At 40.3% G+C, this 17,009-nt stretch overlaps 1 protein-coding gene across 1 annotated transcript in view; it reads left to right on the top strand.

The window, feature by feature from the left end:
- Nucleotides 1–4,189: 4,189 nt before the first annotated feature.
- LOC107208432 (vitellogenin-2-like) overlaps nucleotides 4,190–17,009 on the top strand; it is a 23,610-nt gene continuing 10,790 nt past the window's right edge. The window contains exons 1-23 of the mRNA XM_033516475.1: nucleotides 4,190–4,286; nucleotides 4,397–4,417; nucleotides 4,522–4,673; nucleotides 5,970–6,221; nucleotides 6,725–6,886; nucleotides 6,973–7,121; nucleotides 7,690–7,840; nucleotides 7,954–8,111; nucleotides 8,202–8,367; nucleotides 9,183–9,308; nucleotides 9,650–9,868; nucleotides 10,806–11,023; nucleotides 11,163–11,260; nucleotides 11,534–11,658; nucleotides 11,772–11,873; nucleotides 12,494–12,613; nucleotides 12,697–12,886; nucleotides 14,665–14,758; nucleotides 14,871–15,056; nucleotides 15,581–15,725; nucleotides 15,839–16,061; nucleotides 16,140–16,315; nucleotides 16,676–16,932. Coding sequence (XP_033372366.1) covers nucleotides 4,217–4,286; nucleotides 4,397–4,417; nucleotides 4,522–4,673; nucleotides 5,970–6,221; nucleotides 6,725–6,886; nucleotides 6,973–7,121; nucleotides 7,690–7,840; nucleotides 7,954–8,111; nucleotides 8,202–8,367; nucleotides 9,183–9,308; nucleotides 9,650–9,868; nucleotides 10,806–11,023; nucleotides 11,163–11,260; nucleotides 11,534–11,658; nucleotides 11,772–11,873; nucleotides 12,494–12,613; nucleotides 12,697–12,886; nucleotides 14,665–14,758; nucleotides 14,871–15,056; nucleotides 15,581–15,725; nucleotides 15,839–16,061; nucleotides 16,140–16,315; nucleotides 16,676–16,932 — 3,560 coding nt within the window. The 5' untranslated portion in view covers nucleotides 4,190–4,216. The remainder of the gene's footprint in view (nucleotides 4,287–4,396; nucleotides 4,418–4,521; nucleotides 4,674–5,969; nucleotides 6,222–6,724; nucleotides 6,887–6,972; nucleotides 7,122–7,689; nucleotides 7,841–7,953; nucleotides 8,112–8,201; nucleotides 8,368–9,182; nucleotides 9,309–9,649; nucleotides 9,869–10,805; nucleotides 11,024–11,162; nucleotides 11,261–11,533; nucleotides 11,659–11,771; nucleotides 11,874–12,493; nucleotides 12,614–12,696; nucleotides 12,887–14,664; nucleotides 14,759–14,870; nucleotides 15,057–15,580; nucleotides 15,726–15,838; nucleotides 16,062–16,139; nucleotides 16,316–16,675; nucleotides 16,933–17,009) is intronic.

Here is a 17,009-nt window from a genome sequence, read left to right on the forward strand (position 1 = left end):
ACCCTGGTTCTATGATTTGTGTGCAGTAAACTTTTAAGCTACCATGGTTATGGGGCTGAGTACGATGTCTACAAATCTGGTACTGGTTTTGTATTTTGTTGGGTTTTCTGTTTTAGTTGACTCTAGAGTTTTTGTGTAGCCTTGGGGAAGTGTGTTTGGTTCATAGTGTAATAAAAATAGCCAAGTTAGAGGTAAGATATTTCAAGGTATCCTTCACCTTACTCAGTGCATGTAATTTTCCTTGGCCAGTACAAATCCATCTTCTCTTGTTGGGTTTTTGTGCATATGTGATCCTATATAGCTCTGCATGTGTGATCACTTGTATAGCTCAGATCCTTGTGTAATTGGCCTTTTGGAAGATGTCTGAGCTTAAACTGCCTTTCTTTGGGGTAAGAGGTGGGAAATTAACTCAAGTTTAGAATCCTTCACTGAAATGCATTGCTGCTCTGCCCGTTTTCTTCAGCCTGGGATGGAGTGTAGTGATTGGATTATCTGGAAAAATAGCAGTAGGATAATACAGGGAGGAGAAGAAACTGCAGTTCTCAAAGAAACTAAGGTAAAAAAGCTGCAGTTCAGTCCATTGAGTTCCAGCTTGAGATGAAGTAGTATCCAGTGAAAACTGCAGGGGATACTTGTGTGGTTTTCATATAGCACCTGTGAGGGAGTAGAAGTGGATATAATGATATGTTAATGTCTTGGTGGGCTTTTTGCTGCGTGGGTAGTCAGGTTGGAAAGAAAACATCATATTTCTGTTTCTCCTGTTTTTACCCAATAAATAGGTGTTCAAAGTCACGTTGTTCACTCTAGCTTTTTAGCAGTGTACAGTTGCTGTTTCGTGTTTCCCAGCTGTTGGGCAGCTCATGCCTGAATTTTATTTGTGGAAGAGTAAATACACATCAAAAAACTTAAGTGAAACCTTAATATATAAAGTGGGAGAACAGAACTCTGCAAGAAGGCTTATTTTCAAGCCAGTAGTGATTGCAGATCTCCATGGTTGAGGCAGGATCCAGATGCCACCAGGGGCTGCTACTGTTCCAACATGTGCTCGTGGGTGCCCTACTGGGACTGATAATTGTGTTTGCTTTACTTGGGCCCTCCTTCAGCCTACTTTTCTTTATGAAAGTAACTTTCAGGATGATAATGCCTTGAAGAACAAAATAACTCATCTATTTAAACTTTTGTTTCTGTCTATTGAGTGACTAGCAATTAATAAACATTTTGTACTAATTTTTTGCTTTAGAGTTCTGTAACCCACCTTACAGAAGTGGATATAGGTTTGAATGTCTCCATGGAAGAACTGAGCTAGAGTAGTGTATGCAGTTGAGTCCTGAGCTGGCCTCAGACTTGGTTTGGAATTCTCAAGTACAGATTCAGTCCTGTCCTTGTAAAGAAGTAAAACATAGCTACAGTTTTTTGATTTCTCTATATACAGTATTTGGGAAGATTTTAAGTCTGAAGCTACTGCTAATAATGGTATGAGTTCTGCAGAGGGTGACATTGCGGTACTTAGAGCTGTTGGAAACAACTCCAGGATCTTTCTTACTCAGAGACTTGAAGAGCAAAGGGGGAGACTTCCTGCAGCAATATGATACAGGTGTGTCACTTCACAAAGATGTATATTTGAAATAATACAGTGAGTGCTTTCTCAAGGAACAAGAAGTAGAGACTGCCAGCAAGTGATTACAGTACAGCTATTATTAGCTACTCGTGCGTGATACTGAAAAGATGAGTGGTTCTCTTAAACTGTGGTGTTTCAGAAAAATCTTTAAATGCAATACTCATTGCTGCTTTTTCAGTCTCTGATGAGTGTGCTTTTACCATAAGGATCAGTCTGGTTATGTATGAGTACTTTACTTTCCAGGATTATATTGGAGTTGTTCATTTTTTCCCCCTACATCCCCAGTGGCTGAGGCCTATACAATATATAGCTCATGTGATACAGACTGTATAGCAGAAAAACCTAATAAATGGAAATTTTTCTTGAGAGAACCTTCTCCCTACAAAACAGCTGTCTCTCTGCTTTGAAGAACTACTTCTACCAGATTCTGCAGGCATGCTCTACTTCAGTTGCCACAGGATAAAAGTAAAAGCAGACTGTATTCTAGCTTATTTTCTAGGGCTCATTCTGTGTCCAGGTACATTTCAATCAGGTCAAGGTAACTAATAAATCGAGATAATACTGATACAAACAGGTTATTCTTGAAAGGAAAATGGAAGGATATACAGGATAATGGCAATACTGTGCATGTTGAATTAGCTTAGTTATTGTGCAGGTTTTTTTTAATTTGTAGTTATCTCTAAGCTTTTGTCTGTGAAGCCTTGTAAGACATCTTGGCTTTAGATTTTTTTCTGATTTGCAAGATAAGTTGATGAGAAGATATGAAATGTTAACATGGTTCTATCAAAAAGCTGACCTCAGAAGAAGTTTTCAGGTTATCTGATGATTTATTTATTGCTTTCAGACAATCCATCTGATGTCTAATATTCACTATGCCCTACAAAGCTGCACTGTAATGAAAACCTGAACTCCCATGGTATGTTTTGTTGTAGTTCTCATGCTGACAGCATTCATGTTTCTTTATTCAAGTTTTGAGTTGTATAAGATGTACAACTATTTGGAATGCATAACAGGTAAGTTTATTTTAAGGAAATATTTACGGATAAAAAAAATAATAACTACTGTATAAAAGAGCTTATCACCTGAGGCACAAAACATGCTTGTTCCCTTGAACACTATAGATAGATAATCATGAAAAAGAGACATTTCTTGCAAGTGTCCACCCTTCATCCCTCAAATGTCTTCTGCAGTGAGCTGGGTGGCAGTTCCCAAAATAGTTTGTGCAACCCCAGGTGGATCTACAGTCCACATGGAATCTGTTGGAAAAAGTCAAGACCTATGGGACTGACAACACAGGAACAGCACTTGCTAATGGAAGATTGTAGAAACTGCTGAAACAGAGAATTAATGTTCATTTGTTGGTGTTAAAATAGCATTTGCCACAAAGCACACTCCTGTGGTTAATCACACAGCTGTAGGAATTGTGGGAGTAGAAATAGTGTCTGATTAACCAGTATGTCATAGATGTTGAATTTGAGTGGGATTCATGGCTTTTGTGTGGCTTCAGGCAACACAATAAACTGTAGGCTTTAAGTTGCTCCTTCAGAAACATCCTCCAACTCAGAAGCCCCTGGCATTTTTCTTGCCTTTTATTGTTGATCCAGATGCAACCCAGCTGGCTTTGGAAAACTTGTCCCTTGTTTGGGAGGATTGAGTCTGGGCAATCCCCCAATCTCCCACCACGCTCAAACAGACCAAGCGTGTTTTGTGCATCTGCACTTGTCTCCATGGCCCTGAGGTTTCTAGAAGAGAGCACTTGTGTGAATGTGTGTCTGGGCTCCCACTGTAAACTGATGGTGAAGCTGGCTGTGTTTTGGGATTGAATCCTTAGGAAATGCGAGAGTTCTAGCTGACCTGCACTCCCATTCCCCCTGCTTTGCTGGGAGGAGTCTCTCTGGCTTTTAATTGTTCAGATTTGGCTGTCATTTACCTTGAAAGATAAAATATTTACTGATGGCTTATGAAATCTTTGTTCATTTAAAAAATATTTCTGGTCATTGTGACCAGAGCTGAAAGGACACACTGATCTTCTGATTTATTTGAATAAATATATATATGGCATATATATATAAGTTTTCATTAGATTGTTAAATCTTCTTTGGTGCACATAGGAATATAATAGCAAAGGGATATCTGTCCTTGTCTGCTGTCTGCAGGGCCAGCTGTAACCAGTGCTGAGGGAAGAGGGAGAACACTGTCGGTGTTCTCTGCTTAATTGGGCCGCTATCAGCAAGATATCAGTTTAGGTCAGGTGCCAGGTCAGCATAACCTGGGCAAAATCAACCTAATCTGTGGCAGGACCAAATATCAGCAGCCAGCTGTGACACAACCTAGGAAATTAAGTAATGTGTTTATTGTAAAATTATTGTAAATGATCTAGTAAAACTTACTAGGATAAGTAGAAACTTTTAAACAATTGAGCAAAAGGCTTATGAGATAATCAGTGAGATGCTACGGTACGACTTGATTTCTATTATTCTGTCTGAAGAGGAAGTATGATTGCAAAAAGGGAAGTGTTTACATAAACTGATAAAAAACTTGAGAATTCAGCAGAACACAGCCACGTGTTCCTGAGCTTTCTTCCATAAAAGTCTCACCATGTCTGGCAGAGCCCCATTCACCTTCACTATGAGGGGAATCATACTTGCACTAGTGCTCACCCTTGTAGGTAAGTCTACATATCCCTCCTTCACCTTTTCCAAATTTTCCTTAAGTTTGGTTCCAGTGACTGGATCTAGATTGAACATTACTTATCTGGTTTTTCATCTCTTTTTGTAGGTAGTCAGAAGTTTGACATTGGTAAGTAAATTTCCTTCTATAACCATTTTCAGTGAACTTGCTGTTATTTCTACTCATTAGAGCACTCTTACAAGTCTTGTGAAAATGGTTATTATTTCCCACAGATCCTGGATTCAGTAGCAGAAAGAGCTACCTGTACAGTTATGAAGGCTGGGTGTTGAATGGGCTTCAAGAAAAGAATTTAGCCAAAGCTGGTGTGCGCCTGAGCAGCAAACTAGAGATCAGTGGGCTGTCGGAGAACATCTACCTCCTCAAGGTACTGCATCTCCTAAATGTGCAAGAGTAAGCTAAGATCACAGCTGTAATTGCATCTGGCTGATCTGGGGTGTAGGAAATCTGTGGGAAGCACAACCAGACACTTGTTACTGTAGGTATCAGAGAATGGTCTGCAAGCTGCCATTTCAGAGGTGACGAGTCACTTACCTGTGTTTGTTGTGGAAGTTGTTTGTAGTCGCTGTTCCTCAAGACTTCATGTAGGAAGTACAATTGCTAGAGAATGGCAAAATTACTAAACAGCATTTAAGCCTACTGTAAGGTTTGATTCTAGTCTTAGCACTCATTTCTAACTCCTGTGGGATTTCTAACTTCCTGTGGGAAGCCAGGACTCAGGTGTGTAAAATCATTGTCATGAAGGCAACTGATAAGCACAAACTTAAGCAGTGATAAAACCTAAGGATAAGAAGTGATACGTGATAAAGGTGAGATTAAAAAGTGAAAATCATCAAAAAGGAGTATGTAATAATGTTTAGTATTTGAATAATGCAGTACAAGATCTGTACGTGTGAAATCATGCCTCTGCTGTCAGCGGTGATAGGACCTGATTCAATTAAAAATAAATATACTTCAGAAATATACTTTTGCCTCTTTAATTCAGTTACAAATCAGAGGTTCTTTTTGGAATGCTGAATTCATTGACAGCTCTCACCAGCTGTGTTGAACTGTAGCTCTTTCAGTATTGGGGGCTAGGGACTGCATTTCACACTATAGACTTTGTCCTGAAATTCTTGTATGGTGTGCACTAGCCTGTGCTCTGAGGCACCTAAGCTGATAGTAACTTTGCCAAAGTTACTGAAATTGCTTCTTATTTACATTGTTTCTTAGTGTTTATAACTATGTTGTTCATTGTTAAAATATTTTGGTTGATTTAAATAACTAACAAATGTAGTAATTAGTTTTGTCCAAAAAAAAGTTGTATAGGAATAAGTTCAAAGGACACATTCTAAAACTGCATCTTTTTTTTACATTTAGAATGATATAAGCTTTTAAAATGCTAAATCTAAAGCAGAATATTTATTTTAAGGTTGAAAAAAGGGAGACTTTAATTTTGTATGTTAACTGCTTCTATAAGATAAAACAGTATTGTTGACCAGACAGGACTTGCACAGGTTTTACAATAGTGTCAGCACAAGACAAAAACTGCTCTATGATTTTCTAAGCCTACATTTGGAAGAAAAGAGTATCTCACTAGTGGTTATATTAATTTCTTTCAATCTGTTTGCATATTTAGTACCAAAGTGATTTTATTCACCTAAGTATCTTGATTTCCTCCCAGATCCGCTCCCCACAACTTGAGGAATACAATGGCATTTGGCCCAGGGACCCATTCACTCGATCTTCCAAAATCACCCAGATGGTTTCCTCATGCCTTACCCGGCCCTTCAAGTTTGAATACAACAGTGGACGGGTTGGAAACATTTATGGCCCAGAAAACTGCCCTGATACTTGCATTAACATTGTGAGAGGAATACTGAATATGATACAGATAACCATTAAGAAGTCACAGAATGTGTATGAATTGCAAGAGGTGTGTTTATTTCCATTCTAAAACTATTTTGCTGAAAGGATGTATTTATTCTCTTTAGTTGGTCTTCCTCTGGGTTACTGTCTGTTTGCATCTACTTTTGTATGTTTGCAGTAAGAAAAAGGTGATTTTCATTCATGTAGAAATGAATGTGTGCATGTGTGTTTGACAAATGATCTGGGCTGAATTCTTCCTAAGACATCTGTCCTTAAGTCTTAACATGCGGTTTTTTGGAGAAAAAGAATTATTATCCATGAATTTATTTGTTATATGGCTTCCATAATACAGCTACTTGACCAATTTTATTTGCTAATTGTTGATATTAATTAATTACTTTTTAATTTTAAACTCCACCTGAGTATTGCTCACATGCCTATTATTTAGTTCAGTAGGAATGTTTATATGTCATAGTAACAGCTTCATTGAGAATCTTCATTAAGTGAAACTTCTCACATGGTGAAATCCTGATATAACTGTGCATCTCATTTTCTGTATTCCTCTGCCAGGCTGGGATTGGAGGTGTTTGCCATACACGGTATGTCATCCAGGAAGACAAGAAGAACAGCCGAGTCTCCGTGACCAAAACTGTAGACCAAAATAATTGCCAGGAAAAAGTGGTGAAGAGTCTTGGGATGGCTTACATCTATCCCTGCCCTGTTGACATGAAGGTATGTGAGATGTGAAAAGATCTTCCTAATACAAGTGTGGCCGTTGTGTTTCCATTCACGCTTTGGGTCTCCCTGTCCTCCTACAGAAAGAAAGGATCATCAAAGGGACTGTGGCTTTCTCCTACAAGCTGAAGCAGTCAGACAGTGGCACCCTGATCACAGAGGTGGTGTCTCAGCAGGTGTACCAGATCTCACCCTTCAGTGAACCCACCGGCGTCGCTGTCACGGAAGCAAAGTAGGTGGGACGTGGGCTTGCTTCACAAAGTGAGAATAATTATAGGTTCTGTCAGTCCCCTTCACCCCCCAAATTAAGTGAAATGAGAATTGAGCTCCACAGCAGTTGAATGGAGATGTGTAATCGCACTTGGAGTTTCCACAGTCCAAAAAGTTCAGCAGACCATTTTTTATCTGTACCCTGGTCAAACTGGCATTACAATTATATGGAAGAGAATGAGAAAAGCTTGTTTTTTTGCTTCTACCATAAGAATGCAACTTTACTGCTCTGTTTATTCTGAAAAGGGGCTAATTTGTAGTGTCAGCAGGAAGATGGTGCATGTAGAAATAAAATCATTCATTACAGTAGCTCTCATTCAGCAAACAGCAATTTTGCTTTTCCTCAGAAACAATTTCATTGTAGATTACTCCAATGCCATTTTGTTCTAGATAGAAGGCTTTACTCATTAGCAAAAGGTTTGCATAAGAAAAAATGTTAGAGTAAAACAGATTCTATCGCAGTATCACTGAACAAACAAACAAGGTGAAGAGAGATAATGCCTTTCTCCTGTGCACTTGTCTCTTGACAGACAACAACTCACCTTGCTCGAGGTCAGGAGTGAACGGGGGAGCTCCCCAGACATCTCTGTGCAGAGCTATGGAGGCCTTCGATACCAGTTCCCAGCAGTACTGCCACAGATGTCAGTGCAGCTCATCAAGACAAAAAACCCTGAGCAACGGGTAGAGTATTTTTTTCCAAATTGCTTTCCAAATTAAAAAAGGAAAAAAAAAAAGTGATTGTAAATTCCAAAGAATGTAACTACGTATGCCCTCTATCTTGTGTTTTGTAACAGGTAATTGAAACACTGCAACACATAGTTCTGAATAACCAACAGGATTTCCATGATGATCTTCCATACCGTTTCCTGGAGCTCGTCCAGCTCTGCCGCACAGCAAGCTCTGACACCCTTGAATCCATCTGGAGACAATGTTCAGATAAACCCCGCTACAGGTATTTCATTGTATCGACCTATAAGGAACTCTTCTGGTTTTGTGAGAACTTGGAGCTAAAATGAAGGATTTTTAAAAATTCTGTTTGCAGGCGATGGCTGCTGAGTGCAGTCTCTGCGACAGGCACCACAGAAGCACTCAAATTCCTCAAGAGCAGAATCCGAAGTGATGACCTTAGCTACCTTCAGACTCTTCTAAGTGTTCCCTTTGCTCTCCATTTAACAAAGGCTGATGAACACACTGTTTCAATAGCAGCAGTGAGTAAAGCCATGTGAATCTTTCCTGTCTCACCAAAAAAAGGAATGATGATCAACAACCTGTGATTAAGCACATTGGGGGCTGGATTCTCCTCTTGTGTACACTAATTTTGTGGAAACATTGACCCATGAATTTGTTTTGGCGTAGCATTTATTAGAGGAGAGGTCTATGTCTTCATTTCTCTATATTGATATAAAGCCCTTTTCTTGTAAGAGCTTCTGGGAATAATTCCCGTTTTAGTTTGCTGAGATCACGCAGCATGCCTTCTACAGACAAAGCTTTGTCCTTTTAATCTCTTCTGAAACAAATGATGATTGGGGTGTTATGTTACTTGAGAAACTTTCAATTACAAACTAGTTCATGAAGTGGAAAATGCTGCAGGAAAAGTATTAGTGCAAACATCAAATACGTTGGCACAATAATGAACCTTTTATTCTTAACAGGATTTTTGCCATCTCTAGCCAATATTCTTAAACAGGGAAAGTGTAAAGGCATCATTAATATAATTGAGTTGCACGTTTTTCTAGAGATATTCCATTTATGCATTGATGTTTATCCATAATCTTAATGTTTTCTTAATACGTTCAGTTGATGAAGATCAAAATGTAGCTATGTTAGCTTATATGTGTATAAACTAGTGGGGAATTAAACTCCTAGGTAAAGCTTCCAAATATAATGTCTACAACCTACTTTAATTTGTTTGGATGAGAACAGTAATCATTCTGAAATAGATCCCTTCAAATAAGATCTCATTATTTTCCTGCTCTGAAAGCTTTGTGAAGCACTGACAAATTAATTTTTTCCCTCTTCACAGGATTTAGTGACAAGTTCTCGAATCCAGAAAAATCCTGTGCTTCAACAACTTGCCAGCTTGGGATACAGTTCTGTGGTGAATAGATACTGTTCCCAAACCTCAGCTTGTCCTAAAGAAGCTCTGCAGGTGGGAGGCTTTTTGCCAAGTTTATTTATTTATTTTTTTTAATAGCTTAGTAATGTTCATTATATTAGCTACATTCTTTTAAGATGCAGTATATAAAGGGTGACTGGAAATATAAATATGCATTTTGTAGATTTTCTTCAGAACAGTGGCATCAAATAATTTTATCAATGCAGTCATTTGCTTCATCTTTCAAAATACAGTTTTCATATTGCCAGGGTAAAATCTTGAGAGGGATCACCACTGAGTGATTTTATTAAAGCCAGTTGTTTATTGTGGTAGGCTTTTCAGTGGGTAAGGGGTACACATTAAAGTGAGAAGGTTGAACTGTGCTTTGTTTACAGCCCATCCATGACCTGGCAGATGAAGCAATCAGCAGGGGCCGTGAGGACAAAATGAAATTAGCTCTGAAGTGCATTGGCAACGTGGGAGAACCAGCCAGCATCAAGCGCATCCTGAAGTTCCTGCCCATATTTTCATCCAGTGCTTCTGATATCCCCATCCACATTCAGATTGATGCCGTAATGGCCTTGAGAAAAATAGCTTGGAAGGACCGCAAAACAGTATGTAGGATCTGGCAGATTTTCTTTACTTAGTGAATTAGAATATGTACCATAAACATAATGATTTTTAGGGTGGCGTGTGTGGATTCAGCATTTTTAAAAAAAAATAAAATATTATTTTTAAGAACCCTACTATACAGTTTTACATTCAGCTGGTGTTTTCTGCTGAGGTGGAATGATAATTAGCTAATTAGGAATCTTCTGGAAGGATATCAGAAATGTTGCTTTTATCATCTGTTGTAACCAACTAAGCCCTGTGCTAAATATATATAGTGGACACTTAGCCACCAAAAGTCAGATATAAAATTTAAATTGCCTCTGTAGTCAGGAGGGAGAGACACTTTCTGTTAAACTCTTAGTCCAAATGTCAGCATTGCTCTGCCTCTTCTAGACCCTTCCCCTGAGGTTGGATGAGTCACCACTGACCCCACACTGAGGCTGTGACAGAAAGTGTAGGCAAGACTTCCCACCTTTCAGATGGTTTAGGTATAGGACCTACATGAGAAACCATTCACTCTGACTGTCTTTGGTGAACTGCTGAACTCTTTTAAAACTGGTCTAAAACAGTGAAGCATGTTCACCAAGTCAGTGGAGTTACTTCAAATAATGAATCTGTCTTCTTATCTGCATTTTTTTCTTCCAAAGATGTTCACTGATATTTGAATGTCAGTAATGCACAAAGCAGTGCTGATGCCTTTTTGATTGTCACAGTTGACTCAGTACATTGATGGACATTTATTTTGGGTTCATTGGCTCCATGGGGTTGTTCCACCGTGGCCCCTTCAGTTATATGAGTAAAGTTATGTGGAACTTTAAAAAAATTAAAAACAGATCAGGAAATCTATTTCTGCAGGGATAATGATCCCCTCTCCCATATTTACAGTTTGAAAAATGGTTTCAGTTGTTGGTAACCCCAGACACTCTTTTGTCTCTGCAGGTGCAGGGATATCTCATCCAGATCCTCGCTGACGAGTCGCTTTCCCCCGAACTGCGGATGATAGCTTGTGCTGTTATCTTTGAGACAAGGCCTGCCCTTCCCTTAATAACAACCATTGCCAATGTGGCCATGAAGGAGAGCAATTTGCAAGTGGCCAGTTTTGTGTATTCCCACATGAAGGCTTTGTCCAAGAGCAGCTTGCCATACACGTACAACATGTGAGTAGGGACAGGAACAAAGCAAGCGGGCTCTTCTGCAAATAATGATCTTCTGCATGTGCTGACAACTGAAGTCAGTTTATTTAGTGACAGGTTGCAGCTTGTTTCTGGATGCTATTACCTCTCTCATTTTGTTTAGATCTTCAGCTTGCAATATTGCTCTTAAGCTGCTGGCTCCCAAACTGGACAGGCTGAGCTATCGCTACAGCAAGGTCATACGTGTTGGTGGTTACTTTGGTGAGTGGTTCGGTGATCAGGAAACTTGCATTTCAGAAATCCATTCTTAAAATATTAAGTCCTTTGGAGAAATATGGCATTCTTTGTTTCAGTGAGAAATTAAATGTGAGACTCACATGTTTAGGGTAGCCATTTAATAATTTCTGCCTAAACAGTTGGATTTTATTTAGTACTGTATCTTAGAGCTGACAATGGAAATAGCTGCAGAAATATGATCTTGAATGATAACCAGAATGGTTAGAAAAAAATGTCTCTTGTTTACTTTTGCCATAGATAACTATAAAGTTGGTGCTGCTGGAGATGTCTTTGTAATCAACAGCCCAGGAACGATGTTCCCATCAGCAATAATTTCCAAGCTGATGGCATATTCTGCAGGGTCTGTGGCTGATTTGGTGGAGGTAAATATTTACATAAGTCAATGATAAATCAAATGAAATTTAAAACTAAAACTGCTCACAAAGTTTCCTCTCTGTAAGCATGTTTCAGACTGCTCCTCATGCTGTTTTGGTAGGCTGGTGTCCGTGTGGAAGGCCTCACAGATGTCATCATGAAACGAAATATCCCGTTTGCTGAATATTCCACATACAAAAAGATAAAGGAGATTGGAAAAGCGGTGTGTATTTTCAGTAATACACTGTGTGAGTTAGGTGAGGGGGCATCGGTGATGCTTGTCACTCTAGCTAAGCCCCGTGTCAGGGGGTAAACTATTCTCCTAGGAGTCAGCTCAAGTGTTTTTGTGAAGGTGGGATGTGCAGTGGGGACTGCAGGGTACATCTGCCATGGCTGCAATAGCTTCTGTCACTTGATCTGACTCTCCCCACCTCAGAGGTGGCTGCAGGAGGAGTTCAGGAGGGAAGGGAGTGGCAGGCATTGTAGCACAGTGTGTCACACGCCTGGCTGGCTTCCTACTCTCTCTCTTCATCTACCTCACCTAATTTACAAAAATATGCCCTTGTCTTCAAGAGATTTTTTTTTTTTCCTGTGCTTTCAAACTGGGTTTAGTGGTACTAACAGCCCAGACCCTGCATGTGAATGTTATTGTATTGGGATACAAAATGTTTGTGGGCATCTCAGTGGTGGAGGAAAGTCTGAATTAGTCCCATCATGCTACTTTCAATTGGAAATTGTACAAAGGAAAGGGGCAGCTTGGCCAGCGATGGGTTTAGTCACCTGAATCAATTATCATTTGTGACATGTTGCATTAAGAAAATTGTTTCTTTATCTGTTCTCCAGCTGCTGGGATGGAAGGAGCTGCCAACAGAAACCCCTTTGATATCAGCCTACTTTAAACTCTTTGGCCAAGAGCTGGCCTATGTCAACATCAATAAGGAAGTCCTACAACAGGCTGTGAAGGTATCGGGGCCCCCTACTTTTCTTTGCAGTATTGGACGGTGTTACACTTCGCTGCCCAACCCCTTGGATCTGTTTGATTGCAGGCTGTTGTAGAACCTGCTGACAGGAGCTCGGTGCTGAGGAGGCTGTGGGGCCAGTTGCGCAGTGGCATTGCGGGCCAGTGGACACAGGCGGTGTGGCTGGGAGAGCTGCGCTACATCGTCCCCACCTGCACCGGCCTGCCTCTGGAATACAGCTCCTACAGCACTGCCCTGGCCCGCGCTGCGCTCAGCGGTGAGTCACGAACCCAGAGAGCGGCTGAGCCACCTCGGAGCAGGGGGACAGGGGCTCAGGGGGGCTGGAGAAAGAAGTGGAGAGCCAGAAGTTAGAAAAGTTGGAAGTTAGGAAGAGAACCAATTTTTGTATTGGAGGGTGGGGCGGTGAAGATGTTTGAAGAGAAGCTGGATGCACTGATTTGTGCATTGTCTTTGAATGGATTGAAGACAGAAAAGGTGAGATGAGAACCTGGGAAACCAGAGAGAGAGAGAGGCCACAACATTCATGACCAAAAAACCAAGAGCTGCCTGGGGAGCTGATGCAGACATGGGTAGAAAGAGGTGGCTCTCGCGAGATAACACACACAAGCTAAGCAGGATTCAGTGTTGATTTAAAAAGAGATAATATAAGATAAAAGAGATAATATAAGATAAAAGAGATAATATAAGAGATAAAATAAAAAACAATCAAAAGAGAAGTGTTAGTAACATTAAGAAGGCAGGAAGAGAAGAGTGCCTGTGAAAAGAGACTGGAGCTCTCTTTTAAAAGAAAAAGTATGCAAGTGCTAATCCTCATCAAGAAGTTTATTCAGTGATCACACTGTGAGCTGTGCAGCAGACTTAAATTAGGCAAAACTGACTCTAGAATCTGCTGACACCGTGTAAGGAATGGTGGTGTTCATGGAAAGCCTGTGCTTTCCCACATACCCACTCTGCTGCTCCTGGTTTTTAATTTGTTAGTTTGCTTTAGTAACATCTTTGCAGCTCTGCCCCTTCTGTGTATTTTCTGTGTGTTTGGAATTTTTATTCTTTATTTAAAAATAACAATTTTGTAGTCAGGTTGGGGAGGCATAGTTTGGATGGATGGGTGAAGCTTGTCTGGACCCTTGATCTCCAAGATTAGTCAACAGCTGAGAATATAATTGGTGACTTGTTACGAGAAATGTTCCTCTGGCACTGGCACTTGTTCATTGTCTTCTTTTAAAATTTAAACTTTGTAAAAAAAGGCAACCTCAGGATATCTGTGTAAATGTTAATACTGAGTTGGTGGGAGCAGTTGCTGCAGTGGGGGGTCAGGTTGCCACTGTCGGGCAGCTTAAGAGGCTGGAGAGGATGGCCTGACAGAAGTGTGGTGAAATTTGACAAAGGCAATTCAAAGTCCTTCACCTGGAATGGCATAACCCATGCATTTGTATAGGCTGGGCATCACCCAGGCAGAGAGCAGTTGTGCAGGGAGGGCAGGACAACCTGGTACAACAAACCAGCAGTGTGCTCATGTGGTGAAGGCCAACTGTGTCATGGGCTGCAGAAGCAAGAGCAGAGCCAGTGTGACAATGATTTCCTTCTCTATTTAGCACATTTGTGGCTGCAACTGCAGTACAATGTCTGGGTTTGGATCCACAGTACAAGATGTTCACACTTGATGTGAGGAGAGATTGGAGAGCAGAGGCTGTTTAGCCCTGTTCTCTGCATTGTCTTCTGACTTCCCATGTTTCTGAAATTTTGATGTTACACTAATTATCAAACTTTCAATCTGGGTCAACTCTTCATTTTCTTAGTGTATTTTTATTTTCATTTTCAATATGTTGCCTCAGAACCTTTGCCTATGTAACCAGCTTCCTCTATATTTTCAGTATTCTTCAGAATCATAAAAGGTGTCATGTACCCCAAAGTCTCTCTTGTTTTCCAGCCATATTTGCTGCACTAACAAAAGCACTACCTCCTAGTGAAAACTGCTTATGTTTGACCCCTTTCTTTCATTTTTATGATGTTTAAATATTGTTCTTGCATTTGCAGTTGATGGAAAGATAACCCCACCTTTATCTGGAGATTTTAGACCTTCACAGTTGCTTGAATCCACTGTGCAGATTCGTTCTGACATAAAGCCCAGGTATGGCAGGTTTTCTAAGGCTTTGCATATGAAGGAGATCTTTAAGGGAAGGCAGAACCACACGTGTAAGAAGAGCACCTTTCTTACACCTGACTACTGCACTCTGTTTCAGCTTATACATACAGAAATTTGCAACAATGGGTGTCAACACGGAATACTTCCAACAAGCCGTGGAAATTCAAGGCAAGATCCTGACAAGAGTGCCAATCAAGTTTGATGCCAAGATAGACATGAAGCTGAAAAATATTAAGATTGAAACAAATCCATGCCACGAGGAAACTGAGATAGTGGTTGGAAGGTATGGTAGCATTACTTCAGAATATTGTGTGTTGCTGAAGCCTGACAAAGTTCACTATTGACTGGCCTCCCACAGAGGTCTCTAGATAGGCAGTGACTCTTCAGTGTGTAGCACAACCTTTGGGATAAAGCAAGAGAGAGAAAAATACAGTAGTTAATAATCAGAAGATACCTAAATTATTTAGCAATGTAAATTTTATATTTAATTGTTTACTATTTTTTGTTATTATTTTTTATTATTTTATTATCTTTTAAGGATTTGGATTTTTATGTTTGAAGGAATATTTTTAATGTTTTGGAAATGTCACTTAAATTTATCTAGATTTTGAGAATTTTCCTGTAATACAAGAAAATTGTATTTGTCACGAACACTTTTGTTTTCAACATTTCTATTTCTAAATTCATATATAATCCCTGTGTTCAAATATCTTACTTCAGTGCTGTCACATGATACTGACAAGGATGTATTTAATCCAGAGACAAGGGCTTGGAATAATTCATCATTTTTTCCACATATCTCAACAGACATAAGGCTTTTGCTGTATCAAGAAATTTAGGAGAATTAGGTGTTGAAAAGAGAACCTCAATTCTCCCAGGAGATGCTTCATCAAATATTGTGGAAGAACCTTTCAAACCATCAGATAGAGCTTCCAGTGAGGATTTCACAAAGGTAACCTGGTTTTTTTTGCTTATATAGTAATATTTACCCTCTCTGTAATGGATGTCTGTAGTTTTGCCTATGACACACTCCTGGTGGTATTCACATACTCATCTCTAATGCAGCGAGAAGCTGACAGCACGTCAAGGAAACATGCCTATAGCTCTCAAGAGGATCTTCGCCACGTCACAGGAAGGAAAACTCATAAAAGAGACATTTGCATCAAGCTGCATCATCTTAGGTGTCAGCTCTGCTTTTCCAGAAGGTCACGAGATGCCAGTTTCCTAAAAAATACGTATTTGCACAGGCTCATCGGAGAACATGAAGCTAAAATAGTCTTGATCCCAGGTAAAATACTGAGCATCTTAGGCTTGTCAGTGCTATTTGAAGTGGTGTAACTTTCTAATGTGTGCAATTGGTGTGTAGTTGAAACAGATGCTGATATTGACAAAATTCAGCTGGAGATACAGGCAGGATCCAGAGCAGCTTCCAAAATAATTCATGAAGTAAACACAGAGTCTGAGGAAGAGGGTGAATCATCTCTGTATGAGGACATTCAAGCTAAACTGAAGAAGATCCTAGGCATTGAAAATGTGTTCAAGGCAAGTGACTTTGAGTATGGCAGTGGGGAACACTTTCCCCTAAATGAGGGCAAGAATTTGAAGCTCAGTGTGGAAATCTGGCATGGCAAAGAAGGGATGGGGCTGTTTTGAAAGGTGCCATGCTGAGGTATTGCTCCTGTGGGGTGCGCACAGCAAGGGCTCTGCTGGGCTGGATTTCAGCTGAATGGAGTGGATGTGAGGGAATTCTGCAGCTTCTGCAGGGAGTGAGGCAGGGAGGTGGTTTTTTCTTGAAAAGCTGATGTGAGAACCTAGCTTTGTCTGGCACCCACAGAAGTTTTACCTTGTAAAAACAGGACCAGATGTATTCTCTCTTTTGCACCTCTTGGACTGTGTTTGCAGATTGCAAATAAAACACACCAGAAGAAGCGACCTCCAAAGAAAGAAAACGCTGTGCTTACAGAGCTTGGGGCAGACCCTGATGTAAAACATCCCTCCAGCTCATCTGCCTCCTCAGCTGTCTCCTCTTCCTCATCATCTGCTGTTTCTCCTCGTCGTAAAGAGGCTGGTGATGAAGATGAGAATGATCAAGAAGAGCAAGCAAGAAACAAAGACGCAAGCAGCAAGAGCAGCAGCAGTAGTGGCAGAAGTAGCAAGAGGAGCAAGAGTAGCACCAGCAAGAGCAATAGCAGCAGCAGTAGTGGCAGAAGTAGCAAGAGCAGCAGCAGCAGTGACA

Source organism: Parus major, chromosome 8, assembly GCF_001522545.3.
Source record: "Parus major isolate Abel chromosome 8, Parus_major1.1, whole genome shotgun sequence".
Classification (NCBI taxonomy): domain Eukaryota; kingdom Metazoa; phylum Chordata; class Aves; order Passeriformes; family Paridae; genus Parus; species Parus major.